The sequence below is a fragment of the Empidonax traillii genome, unplaced genomic scaffold (assembly GCF_003031625.1).
Source record: "Empidonax traillii isolate 1590-97213 ecotype Southwest subspecies unplaced genomic scaffold, ASM303162v1 scaffold218:size1087226, whole genome shotgun sequence".
Taxonomy (NCBI): domain Eukaryota; kingdom Metazoa; phylum Chordata; class Aves; order Passeriformes; family Tyrannidae; genus Empidonax; species Empidonax traillii.
The window spans coordinates 856,885-870,449 of record NW_020955411.1 but is presented as its reverse complement, the minus strand read 5'-3'; the positions used below and the strand labels follow the sequence as shown (position 1 = coordinate 870,449).

At 47.4% G+C, this 13,565-nt stretch overlaps 1 protein-coding gene across 4 annotated transcripts; it reads left to right on the top strand.

Annotated features, from left to right (window-relative positions):
- Positions 1-733: 733 nt before the first annotated feature.
- On the top strand, positions 734-13,418 carry CCDC167 (coiled-coil domain containing 167). Of its 4 annotated transcripts, none has more exons than XM_027887626.1 (4): positions 744-805; positions 8,223-8,317; positions 10,815-10,867; positions 12,994-13,418. In XM_027887626.1, the coding sequence occupies exons 1-4, from the start codon at positions 767-769 to the stop codon at positions 13,095-13,097; spliced, it is 291 nt and encodes a 96-aa protein (XP_027743427.1). In that variant the 5' UTR covers positions 744-766; the 3' UTR covers positions 13,098-13,418. The 4 variants fall into 4 exon arrangements, with proteins under 4 accessions (XP_027743426.1, XP_027743427.1, XP_027743425.1 ...); XM_027887624.1 differs by lacking the exon at positions 744-805 and adding an exon at positions 936-1,139; XM_027887627.1 differs by lacking the exon at positions 744-805 and adding an exon at positions 1,201-1,407.
- The last annotated feature ends 147 nt before the right edge of the window (positions 13,419-13,565 follow it).

Here is a 13,565-nt window from a genome sequence, read left to right as displayed (position 1 = left end):
AGACCTCTGAGATCATTGAGTCCAATCTGTGACTGATCACCACTATGTCAACTACAGCATGGCACTAAATGCTACATTCAGTCCTTCCTTAAATACCTCCAGGAATGGTGACTCCACCACCTCCCTGGGCAGCCCGTTCTGATGTTCAGCAATCCCTTCCATGAAAAAATTCCTCCTCATGTCCAGAAAAAAAATTCTAAGTGATCCTAACTCGCAGCAAAGCAGCTGCGCTGGCTTTGCCTTGTGTTTCCAAGATTGCCTTCTTTCTAGGTGAGCCCTCACCCCCAGCAATAGAAGAGCTGGGCTGGAGTGTCCTGCCTAGTGCCGGACAGAGCAGGATTACACTGACTCCCTTTGGGGGAAAACCAACTGGTCAGTTCAGATCGGCCCTCCGGGACAGACAGGACAGACAGCACCCTGCAGATCCCCCGCCCGAGGGAGCAGGGTGTTCTGAGGGTTGGAAAGGCAGGACGACGCAGGACCAATAGGTCCCACCTCAGCTTTCCAGCCTACTGGTTCTCCCCCAACCATCCCTTATCCACCATCACTGAAGCGGGCAGAGCAGGCTGCGGGCAGCACTGGCACAACGCAGGAGGCGCCGCTCTGGCTTCCACTCGCTCCCGGCTGAGTCTGTACCACGCCAAGAAGGCTCGCAGGGCTCAGCCCAGCGCCCTCACCAAGATGGCGCTCGCCCTCCTCCCCTCTCCCCAGCGCGGCCCCTCACCAAGGCGTGCGCATGCGCGGCCAGGCCGAGCCGGGCCGGACCATGGGCAGGCGGCGCGCGGGGCCGAGCGTGGCCCGGGAGGTGAGGGGGGGGGGGGCGGGAGCAGCGCTGGGCTCTGAGGGGGAGCGCGGAACATCGTCCTCACCGCCGGGCTGTGAGAGGGAACGGAAAGCACTGTCCTCATCGCCGGGCTGTGAGCGGGAGCACTGTCCTCACCGCCGGGCCGGGAGCGATGGTGCTTGGTGTCGCTGCTCCCGCCGAGCCCTGGAGCCGGGGCCGTGAGGGGCGGCGGGGCTGTGCCCGCTGCTGCGGCCCCCAGCGCGGTGTGGGCGTTGCGGCGAGGGCAGTCAGACGTGCGCGGGGCACGGGCTTCTCCTCATGGCTGCTTGTGAGGAGCCCGGTGGTGAACCAGGGTGTGAGGGGCCTGTAAATCACAGCGAGGAGAAAGGGGAAAGGCTGTTTTTTAATAACACGTCTCCCTTGTAAAATGTCTTTTTATTGTTGCACTTGGGTGTTTTGTCTCCCACGCCGGAGTTACTCGGGAACTGTCTGGACGCAGTCCTGTGCCACGTGCTCTAGGATGGTCCAAGGTCGGACCAGATGATGCACGGTGGTCCCTTCAGATCTGACCCATTCTGTGATTCCATGATTCTGTAATGTCCTGCGTGGCAGGAGGGCTGCTGGTAAGCTTTGTTGAAGCTTTACATTAGTGTTAACAGTCTGAGTCACATTAGTTAGGGTCTCTCTGAATCGTATGTCGTTTTGGCTCCTGTGCTAAAGAGTGCTGTCCTGGCTGACTCCGAGGAGGCACTGGAGAGCCTGTAGTTCAAATCTGAGGATTGTGGATACTTTGAGGACAGCAGAGGCCTGTACACTCATCACAAATGGCTGAGATGGGACAGAATCAATCCAGTGAACCTCACTGGTCATCTTTCCTGAAGCCTTTCGGGTGGGATTATGCATAGCAGACAAAAAGAAAACAGAGTAGAAAGGCCAGGTAAAGGACTTGGGGCTTATAATGTATGTGTCATCAGCCATTAACATAAAGGTGTTACAGAATTGTTAGGGCTGGAAGGGACCTTCTGGAAATCATCCGGTCCAACCCCCTGCCAAGGCAGGGTCACTTGTAGCAGGTTACAAAGGAACGTATCCCAGTGAGTTTTGAATGCCTATAGGGAGTGAGAACCCATGACTTCCTGGGCAGCCTGTTCTAGTGTTCTGCCACCCTCAGTGTAAAGAAGTTCTTCCTGATGTTGAGGGGGAATTTCCTGGGCTTCAGTTTGTGGCCATTGCTCCTCCTCCTGTTGCTGGGCACCACTGAAAGGAGTCTGGCACCATCCTCTTGGCACCTACCTTTGAGAATGTTGATGAGATTCCCTCTCGTCCTACTATGTCATATAATTGGGAGTTCAGTTCATAGTAGTTTTCTTGTCTGTTTCATTGGTTAGGCTTTCATTAGAGACACAGACGTTTCTAGGCACTCTAACCCAAATATAACCACCAAAGCGAGTCCAGAGGAGAGTGTGCTGACTGTCCAGGCTTCCCTTCGATGAGCCTAGCAAGGAGCTGAAATGCTTTTTCAGTGGTGGTTGTTTGAGATATGGTAGACAAGGGGAGTTGAGACGGTAGAGCCTACCTTACAAAAAAGTGCTAAAAGGCTGAGCCTTTCAGGGACCTCTTGGCCACAGATTTTAGCTGCTGCAGAAAATTCTTGCTAAGTGTTTATGGACTTGTAGTTACTTTAGGTTTTCAGGGTGGGGGAGGTTTAGAAGTTGTTATGATGGAACACAGTAGTTTTGAAAGGATTTTAGAACTACTCTTTTTTTGGTGTGTTACAGGTGAAAACCTCGCAGTGCAAAGATACTGCTAAAAGATAAACTTCTTTCCACTTGCAGTGATGAGAAAGGTACTGAATAGCAGTTAGGGAGGAAGAAAACAAAATCCCTTTAAGCCAGAGGAAGAGGGCTGTGTTCCAGGTGTCAGAATGCATGACAACCAAGACATTGATTTCATAATTTAAACTTTTATTCTGTTCAGTATTACCTTCTGAGCTGTTATGATTGTAAAGAAAACTTTCCAAATGAGTCTTAATATGACGTGATGCATGGCTAGTTCTGAAAGGCCTCATCTAGGCAGAGTCATGCTTGTTTAACTGAAGTCATGATGCTAAATGAATGTAATTTTCTATATGGACACTTATCAGATTAGCTTGCACTTACGAATTGCAGGTGTAATTGATATGATCTGGTTTAAACCGATATAAATGCATCTCCATAATGTTGTGGTGGTTTAAACGCGTCTAACCTCTTTCCTATAGCTCTCTAGTCTTTTCAACAGGCAGCCCTACTGACAGTGCTGAGCTGCACAGAACTCTCTTGAGGAAACTCGTCAGGAAAATGAAACTGAGGAGACTGGTCCATTTTGTAGCAAAATAATGAAAATGGAAAGAACTTAAGAGAGTGACAAGGATGATCAAAGGTGTGGAAAACTTTTATGCAAGATTCTGCCAGGCGTTCCAGGTCCTTTTAAGCTTGAAAACATGACTGCAAGGGAACCCAATATAGGTCTATATCCTCTGCATGCTATTTGTAGCTTTAAACAATGAACCTTCACTGTCAATAAAAAATTAGGGCTATCAAATGAAACTAGCAGCTGGCGAGCTCAGAACAAACAAAAGGGGTTGGTTCTTCCCATAACCTGGGGCTGTGCTGTGAAACTCCCTGCCAGAGGATGTTGTAACCCTTAAAAATATACTTGTGGATCAGACAACAACTGGAAAAAAAATCACGGAAGCGAAAAGTGCGTTAAATGCAAAGAGAACACCCTGCACTCGGGCAGTGCCTAAGCTGCAAAATGTCAGGTGTGTGTTTGGAGAAAGTATTGTCACTTTGTGTATTGCTGCTTCTGACAGGGCAGTTCCTGGTGACTGTCTGTGCAAGAGCATAAAGAATAGGGAAAAGCCAACATAGTTTTTACTCAGTAAAGCTGTTCTTACAGGATTTTTCTAAAAGCACTGGTCTGAGCTGAGGCAGGATGTGCTTATGGGATAGTCTCTGCAAGGCTGAAGGAAGAGGTGCAGGTAGGATTCAGCCTTTTCTTCTTTAGCAATGCAGAGGATTGTTCTGCAAAATTTATCCTGCTGGAGGATCATCCTCTGCTGTGTAGTAGCTTATCTCGTAAGTATTTCCCAGCACACTGTGGGCAGAGCATCTGTGAAATTATTTGCCAGCACACAAAATGATTCCAGTAGTGTGGAGAAAATGGAAATGTGTACATGAACTGCAAGTTGAATTTAAACAAAACTTGTTTCTGCTGGACTGATATTAATAATCCAGCCAAATTTGTGGGTGAAGGAACCATTAATTCTTCTGTGAAAAGAAGGACTCGAGTATGCTGGCAGGTGATAAGGCATGTAAAGACTGCTCAGGGAAGGGTTTCTTCATTTGCCCCTACCTCTTCAGTTGGCTTTGATCTGTTTTATGAGGGTCACAAGATGAAAACCTCATTACCTAATGCTGTTGGATGTCAACGTATGTGTGATATGGCTTTTTGCCAGTATTTTAATTAGGGAATTCATAAAAGCAGAGGGTGGATGCCAGTTCTTGAAAAGCGCTTTTAGCCTTTCTGCTGGAAAGAAAGATTTTATTAATTCATTACAAAATGTATTAAATGGGATCCCGCTCAACTCTGTAAGCAAAGCTGCTTCTTTTTCTCTTCTCTCTTTGTCTCTGCCTTTATGTGAGCTATTTTGGGCTCCCTGCCCAAGATGGTCCCCACAAATGATATTTGTAATCAGCACATAAATCAGTTTGGATTGAAATCCATTCCAGGTCTCTCTGGCTTAAAAAGGTTTCCAGATTGTGAGCGAGTATTGCCAGAATTCAACAAAAATAGCCCAATGCCTTGTCATACCTGTGGAGCAAAGGAGGCATCTGGTCTTAGATCTCTGTGTGCATCCAAAGCTGCTGGGACCTGACTTTGTGGAGTGTCTCATGATGAGCTCCAGAAGGGCAGCTCCGCGTGCCCCGTGCTGCTGCCTGGATGTGAAGCACCCATTTCACTCACCCCTTTTAACTGGCACTACTTAAAGATGTTGCTGTGAGTGAAGTCCTGTGTCCCTGCTACCGCCTGTGAGCCATGATGAGTTGTCGTGTGAGCCTTCTGAGCGCTGCATTTCAACTCTGTCCCACAGGATTCCCTTCATGGAAGGGAGAGCTTCAAGGAGAAAGGCTTCGTCTTTGCAGCTTAAGAGTCACTGTGCTGAGCTTGCCACTAAAACGATAAGGCAGTGTGGAGTGCAGGGGTGGGCCAGCTAAGCGAGCTTGGCTCTTTGTTTTCCTGTGGGCTTCTAGTATGCCTGGGTACATACCCCAGCTAGCCTTCTCCTGTATTAGTTAGGAGGGAAAGCTTTCCATCCACAGCTAGCTGAGGTGAGCCCCTATTTCTAGGATTGCTCTCCTGGAGAGCTGCATAGGGAATTATGCCAAAGCCCTACAGATTTTCTTGTGCTGCAATTTTACAGACTACGCCCCCACTGTGAGTTTCCTGAGCAGCCCAGAGAGTAATCAGTAAATCCCAGGCATTAGTCTGATTTTTCCCTGTGCTTGTTTTCTATTTCTGTCTTTCCTTTGTCCTGCAGTGAAGAATTATTTGGATGGCTGAGCTCCTGGAGAGCCTCCTGGAGAGACTCCTGGCTTGCAGGAACTGATCCCAAATCCCAAGTGAGGTAGTGGCTTCTTGTGCAAATGAGCTAACTTCAGGAGGCAAATGGTATTGTCCCAATTTGTAAGTGGGGAAACTGAGGCATGGTGATGGGTAACATCTGTGAATGCTAACTCTTGTCCTTCCTTACAACCCCTCATTCCCTAGACTAGCTGGAAGAAAAGAAACAGAGAGATTCTGAAGGAAAAGTATTTTGTTCATTCAGCAGTCTGTTCCTCCTTCCTTACTTCTTTTTTTTTTTTTCTGATTATTTCCTGTCCCTTGTGCCCTCAGCTCAGCAAAGCTGATGGTGCAGTTCTAGGGCATGTGGTTTATTAGCAAATTATTGCTCTCTAGCAGGGGACCCAAACTTTGGGTTTGATTTAAGAGCAGCAACACCAGTTGAAACTTTTAAAGTATTGTGTGGAATCTGGAGATTTTTAGTCAGCAGAAAGTAAAAGCATTGCCAGAATTGGGTGGAATATCCTCTTGTTGAGTCTCATGAAATGAGGGAAGTATGGGCAGAGAATGTCCTAGTGAGAGCAACTGCAGACTCACCAGGAGGAGCAGCTCTGGAGGAGAGGATAGGAGTGGAGTGGCATGGACTAATTTAGTGGTGGGGTTGGCAGCTGACTAAAGCTCTCATTAAATTGTATTATTTAACATTATTTTTAAATGTATTTCCCAAGAAGGCATGGTGCATTGTAATAAGTTTACTGGCTAAGGAGAAGCCAAATAACATGCTGGAGCATCCCTAGCTGTGTGTATATACGAGGGTTTCCGACACCTAAGGGAGCTGAGACAGTAATTTTTAAATGGTAGGAACTGGTGAAGGTGATGGTAGTTCTTAAGCTGGACCAGACAGACACCCCACCTCCACTCTGCTGCACTCTGCCTTTAAATTAACTTGCTGATAACTGTGGTCAGAGTTGACCTGGGCAAAGCCCTCACTTGGCCCTGAAACATCATGCTGATTGACCTGTAGTGGATGACCTAGTGATGAGCAGCTGGAATTAACATTCCTAGCTGGTACAGCTGGAAATGGAGGAGAACAATTATCTTTGCCCTCACCGAATGCATTTTCAGCTAACGTGATTCAAAAATATCCATGTCCCCATCCAGGCAAACCCAAGCATTGCCAAACACAGAAGTGCCCTTCCATGTGCTCTGGATCAGGTGATGTGCTTTGGTGCTCCCCTTGGGCTCAGGGAAAGCTGTGCAGGTGCCTCTGGGGAGCTTGACATCTCAACAGCCCTAGCAGATTTGCCTAATAACGTGGGACTTTGAAATTGCTATCTGGTAAATAAAATACTTTCTTGAGCCTTGTTATATGTGTCCCCCTTCCCAGCTCTGCTGTAATCCTTGCAGTGAGACTATTCAGCTGACTGGCTAAACTTCTTTTTATGGTCTGTTTTGTTCTCCTCTTTTGCGTAAAGCCTCTTCTCCCGTCCTGCTTATTTATGATGCTTGCCTGCCTTTCCTGAGCAGAAGGTGTGAATTGCTAATGAGCTCAGGACAGAGCTGATTCCCAAAGCAGCAATAATTAGGGATCACTACCTTTGATTTTGTTTCCCTTATCACTCTTTATGGGAGTGTTTGTGCTCTGGGCCACCTCAGAGGCTGATGTCCAGGCAGCTTATTCCACCTCAGTACTTTGCCCAGGACTGTGCTGCCTCTCAGCATCTGGTGTGTGAAAGCTCCCACCATAGAGAGGCTGCGCTGCCTGCCATCTAGCCAGCCCTGGCCTTCCCTGGAGAACCAGGCACAGCAGGAGTGTTGTGCTAAGTAGCTAAAAAGAGAGGTCATTGCCACCTCAGGGCACCAAGGCTGTTTGCTTTCAGGCTAGGTTGTTGTGTTCATATTATCTGATTAGTCCCATTGTTTCCCTGCTGGCAGCAAGCTTGAAAGAAAGTTTTCCTAAAGATGTCTATGTTCTGGTTGCCAGGCAGGAGAGAGGAATGATTCCCAGAACTGTTGCCCACAGTGGGATTCTCTCCTGGGCAATCCCTTTGCACACAAGTAGATCAACCCCTCCTATGCTTAGCCACAGTAACTCCCCTCCACAGGAAGACACAGGAGGAGGGCGGCTGTTCGGATACTTGATGAGGAGACACAAGAAGATGACCAGTGTTTTTCTGCATGGGAACATGTTGCTGCCAAAATTTGGTGCAAGTGGAAGTTGTGGAGGTAGGGTTGAGTGCTCTCTTGAGCGTACTCTGCAGAGCACTGTTGCTGTTGTAGATTTAGTTGGGTAAAAGAAGGTAAGTATTAGTGTTTCTTTCCCCTTTTTCCCACTCTTCACCCAACCAGACAGCTGAGGGTGCTTCATAGTCACATCCCATGAACTTCTGCATCCATTCACAGTGCCATATCGAGACCTTGTCCCTCAGGCTTTGGCCTAGGCCAGTCTCTCTTTTTTTTCTTAATTGCCTAAAGATGCCTTAGATCACATCTTGTGGAAGTCTGCTTGTGGACCCACATGCAAAGAAACTAGGACAGGCTGGAACAGAATCAGATCCTGGCAAAAAGGTGCTAGCCAGCCACAGAATTGGCAGCATCAGGGCTGGCTTGGCTGTGTCTGGCTTTACGATGTCACAGTTGCCTGGGGTATAATACAGGGTGATCTGGGAGGCAAAGGACTTCCTGTGCTGTGATATCTACACAGAGCTGAGGTTCCTCCCTGGATTAGGGCAGGAAGAAGGTGGAGTGGCTGAGCAGCCACCCTTCTCTTCTGAGTGGGAATGGGTCGGTGTTAGCTGAGGCAGCAAATGATGGTGACTGCTGTGGTGTTTTTCAGATCGATGGACTGGAGGAGAAGCTGGCACGCTGCAGACAGAGCATGGAAGAGGTGGAACTTAAGCTGCGCAGGGAGAAGCTCAGCCCTGAAGGAAGGTATTGATGACCACCTCTTTTCATGGCTGTGGCTGTGCACTTCAGCTGCCTTGTAGTACGGAGCAAGGGCTCTTGAAAGGATGGGAGTCTGTGGTTCCCTGTGACAGGACTCTCTTCCCCCAGCTTGGAGCTCACTTGGGGAACTTGCTGTGTGAGCAGTTCAGTGATAAATGGAGAGAGCTTTATCTTGTTAACGGCCTGACTCCAACCTCCACCACAACCAGACAAGCAGTGCCCAAAACTTGCCAGTTTGTTTGCAGATCTGGCTCCTGGCTTGCTAGGAGACAGCTCTGTGAGTCTGGCAAAGGTTTGTGGCATGCTGTTGCTTAAGCCTTGCCAATGCTGCTTGAGTTCAGTCGGGGGAGATGGGCAGCAGCTTCTAACGAGGGCCAAACCAGGCTGGGATGCAGTTGCAGAAGAGGCTGAGGGAAATCATCTGTGCCTGTGTTGCACGTGTGTCTGGATGTAGGGATGCATTGACACACTGGCTTTTCTTGGGAAAGCTAAGAGGAACAATCCTCCTGAAATCTGTCACTGCTGTAGAGGTGGCAACTGTTGGCTTCTAGAGCTGGAATTCAAGCAAGGACTTTGGCCTGGATTTTGCAGCAGACAGAGGCAGAATCTGCTTTCTCCTGAGTTTGAAGCAAGAGATCCTAAGTCTTCCAGCTGATTCTCAAATCTCTCAGCTTGAGGACATTCTTTCAGTCACCTGAGAGGAGCTCAGTTGGTCAGAGCTTGGTGCTCTTAACGCCAAGGTCATGGGGTTTGATCCCCATAGAGACCATTCCCTTAAGAGTTGGACTTGATGATCCTTGTGGGTTCCTTCTAATTCAGAATATTCTGTGACCAGCATCCTACTGTTCTGCTCCTAGCAAAAAAGGCCAGGAAGCTCAGTTATAGGCCCAGGGCGTGGTTCTGTTGATCCTGGTGCTTGCTCTACAGCGCTGTACTACAGAACCCGTTAGAAATGATCCTAGCAGTGGTGATGTCTCCATACTCTGATATTTACCAGCCTCAAACTCTAATTTGCACTCTGCCTCACTCCTTTACTGGGATTTTGGATCCCCATCCGTATTTAGATAGTGTCCTGTCCCTCATCTCTTTAGCTCTTCATTTCAGTCCTTTGCTACGTCTAAATTCTTGTTTACTGTGTGTGTTCTTTATCTGGTACTTAGATGGCCAACAACAAGCCTACAGCTGTGATAACTTGACAGGATGGAATAGAGATGATGGTTTCTTTCTGAAATACAGGGCCTAGAGCAAAGAATTAGAAATAGGGATTCCTGGGGCCTTTTCTGAACTTTACAGCTGGTATGGAGATAGAAACAGAACTTCAGTTGCCCTATTCCAGACTATTTGAAAAACCCTTGAGGAAGGTACCATGAGGAAAATTATTGATTCAGTGCATAGTACACAAAGGAGAGCTCTGCTTTCCCACTTTGAAGTTCAGTTGTCATGGTTTCTTCATGTCTCATTCTCAAAGCTTCTTCCCTTGACTCTCTTCACAAGGCAAGTTTCTAAATAGCAGCTCAGTCATGTTGGTAAATGTCTTCTCACTTCCTCCTGGCTGCTCTCCACATTGCCTTTCCCCAGTTGTATTTAAAAGCCCTTTCCTCTCCTGCTGCTCTGCTGTAGCTTGCTTTCTTGCCATCCCTTACTTAACCAGCTGTACAAATAGATTTGGATTTCTTTCCTCCTGCAAGTTCTTGGTCTGCCCCAAGGGGAGCAACAAACTCTGTTACACTTACTGCCTTCTCTGAACCAGGAGCTAATTTGTTAGTGCATGTTTATTGATGTTCATAGTCTGAAAGGAGTGACCGTGTCCCCACTGCCATAATGGAAGTGCTGCTGCTTTCAGGAATTTTATTTTGCATCTATATTTTAAACTGCGTATTAATTAATCATCTTCTGCAGTTTAAGACAAGAGCAGGGTTGGCCTGTTATTATCATGAGTTTTCAGCATAATAACAGGTTGTTTAACTGGTTGCTACTGGGCTTGGAGTCGGCTTGTTTCCTGGAGTTCACCAGTCTGTGTAAATGGGATACCTCTGACACAGGGATCCTGGCTTCTCTCAGTGAGAGGAATTACTGGTGCAGCACTAAGCCAGTGTGCTGGAGAGGTAGGATTCTGCAGAGAGCACTTAGGGACCTGCCCCTTCCCACAGCTATGTCAGAACTTCCTACCCCACCTGGGAGAACTAGAGCAGGGGCTCTCTGACACACAGACCCCTTTGTAGCTGCTTCAGGAACACTGACACCATCCTGAAAGAAGAGACGGGAAGCAGTTTGAGGGAAGGAGAAAAATAATCTAAAACGCTGCATTGCTTCTCTTGCACAACTGGGTGTTTCTAGACTGTCATCATTCCACAGTGAAGGGTGAGGGGCTCATTCTGTGAGCAGATATCCCCAGCAGTGGGACAGTCTCTCTTCCATCATGTAAGCAAAGAAATAGGCTGTGTTGTGCCTCGCAGGTAATGAACTCCTCTTCTCATTACAGAAAGTCACTGGAGAGAGAGAGAAACTTACTAATGACCAAAGCTGACAACTATGGTAAGAGCTTCATTAAAAATGGTCCCTCTGGGCTGGATGGGATCACTGCTGCAGCTTAGCTTTGTCTTCTAGCTCCTGCCACCTCTGACTTCTGCCTTTGAATTTAGGTTCAGCCAAAGGGAGCTAGACTGAGGGAAATGTAGTCAGCATATTATAATAGGAGTCTGTATCCTCCTGCTTGAGCTGTGCTACCATAGGGGAAAAAAAATAAGCATCAGCTAATGAAGGAGGGAAAATGTCCCATTCACATACCCCAAATTACTTGTCTTTAGATAATCATAGCCAATAGATCAGCTTGAGTAGCTTTTAACATTTCTTCCCCCCCCTTTTTTATTTTTTTTTCCTTTTTATTTTTTTTAATAGAAGCTTGCTAAGCAAACTGGCAAGTGTTAGCTGAAGTGCAGCAAAATCTGCCTTCCTTGGAGAAAGTTTGTACTGCATCAGTTTCTGAGGCCACTCAGCACAGGACCATAGGGATTCACACCGATGTGCTCCCTGAAGTTCTAGAGAGTCAGGGTCTTTCCTTGCTGCAAGTCCTGATGTAGACGGTTAAAATGAGAGTCACTCCAAGCTACCACAACTTCACAGCCTGTCCATTCCACCAGGGATGCTGCTTTGCACATCTTCAGGCTCCTGCTGTTGATCATCGTGTTACCTGCTTGACAGTACTTCTAGGCCTGAAGAATGGAAAGCCAGCAACTTTGTAATTATAACTCCTGTTAAAGGACTGTTTCCAGAAGAGTAGCCCTTAGTTTAAATAGATTGAAAGCTGTTTCCTAAGGGGCTACCACTAGAGACAGCAGAAGATTCTACACATCACTGCCACTCTTTCACCAGCCAGCAGCCAGCCAGCACTGGCAGCATCAGCAAAGTAGTCTGACAGCAGCTCAGACAGCAGCAACAGCCTCACCTAATGGTGATGGCTGCTCCTTCTGGAACAGAACACACAGTGCATGTGTACGGAGTCTTTTTAGATCACTGCTGTGGCCTCTAATTCTTTACTTATTCCAGCTGACACGAGGTCATGAACTGCAGCGGCTGACGATGGCATTGCTCCATCACTTCAAGCTGGCACTGCTGTGCGTGAGGTTATGTGACCTCCTGGCTGTGCCACTTCCTCGGTGGCCCTGCAGATTTAAGCAGGTTGCTCTGTGGTTGCATGAGAATGCTTGCATTACATGAACAATGGGGGCAGACAGAACAGCTAAGAGTCTCTTTTGGTACCAACACCAGTTTAGGAACTGCTGGAGGCTGCTTGTGCAAACTGTAGAGGCAGTCACTTATGTAGTTATACTGCAGATGAACTCGGCAGCAAAAGCAGTCTGACTCTGGAGACAGGCCCCACCCAACTCTGCCCTGCAAACCATTACTGCTGTTTTACCCTGTTTGATCCTATTTAGTGCTGGAGGCCTCACTGCTTGCCTGTACCACCCAGCAAAGTTTTGTGGAACCAAACTAGCCGGACTGGAGTTCTCATCTTTTGTAAAGGAGACAGAAATGAAATGGAGATCAGCAAGACTCCACACCTGCAGTAGCCGCTTCCTTTATCTCTCTATATTTGTGGTGGTTCTGTAAACCAGGGCAAGCAATACCAACCTGTCTCTAAAAAGCTTCAGACCCCAACAGAATGAGTGTCTAGGCTCAGACCTGTTCCACGCTCATCCTTCTGAAGCACAAGGAAACCCATATTCTGCAACATTCAAAGGCGGCCACAGTTGTATTTAAATAAATTTTAACACTAGAAAGAGCTACCAGGCTGTTACCCCTAGAAGATATTAGAAATAGCTCACAGCCCTCTGTCTCCTTCATTCTCTTAGGGAACAAGCAGTTATTCTAATGACAAACTCTGTCTGTAGTAGAGGCCTACAGCAATGTCATTTGCAAACAGGAACTGGTCTGGCACTGAAGTATTCCCAAGCACAAGTGTCAGGATGAGAGTTAGCAAATGAAAAGGTTCCCACTAGTTTACTTCCTGTTTGGCACATCCTATAATTGGCAGCCTTGCATACCGCTCCCAAAATGTTGCCCGTGGCCAAGGTAGCTTTGTGCTTTTAAGAGAGTTTTGGAAGTAGATGTAGCTGCAATATGATGAACCTTCACAGGCAAGGCTTTCGTTTGTTTCCCAGAGAAAGAACTGAGTGCTCTTCGCAAGGAAAATCGCAAGAATGCTGCCCTTGCTGTGGCCATGGCGTTGCTGATGGCTCTTATTTACGCCTGCTGGACGATGTGATTGCAGTCAAGAATTCTCCCTGCTGACCAAACGACTCTCCTGCAAGGGGCTCTTCCTCCTCTCACCACTGTGCCTCCAAGAGTGAGGATCAGCATTTCAAAATGCTGTTCTTGTTTACTGTCTCCAAGCCTCATTGTAGGGAAGATTTTTCTCTGCAAATTGAGGGGGACAGGAGACAAACCAGAAATCACAGCACACTTGCACTTGAAAATCAGGTCAAACAGAACTCAAGGTGGTGCCATCTTACCCAAAACACAGTCAAGACCACCCAGCATGATGCAAGAAAGCAGTTCTCCCTTTTGAAGAGGACATCTGTGGTTGTAGACAAGTGCTCTCTGCCCAGCCCTGGTGGAACACATGCCACTTTCTTGGCTCCTGTGACTCCGCCTTAAGATGAAGGGACACTAAGCTCAATCAAAGGGTAATCTTGAGGAATTGTGACCTTAAGATTTTATGTGTTTGCAGAGC

Coding starts and splice junctions, on each gene's coding strand:
- CCDC167 (XM_027887624.1), top strand. CDS start 957: ATGGTGCTTGGTGTCGCTGCTCCCGCCGAGCCCTGGAGCCGGGGCCGT. Junction 8,318..10,814: donor AAGCTCAGCCCTGAAGGAAG/GTATTGATGACC, acceptor TTCTCATTACAG/AAAGTCACTGGAGAGAGAGA. Junction 10,868..12,993: donor GACCAAAGCTGACAACTATG/GTAAGAGCTTCA, acceptor TTTGTTTCCCAG/AGAAAGAACTGAGTGCTCTT.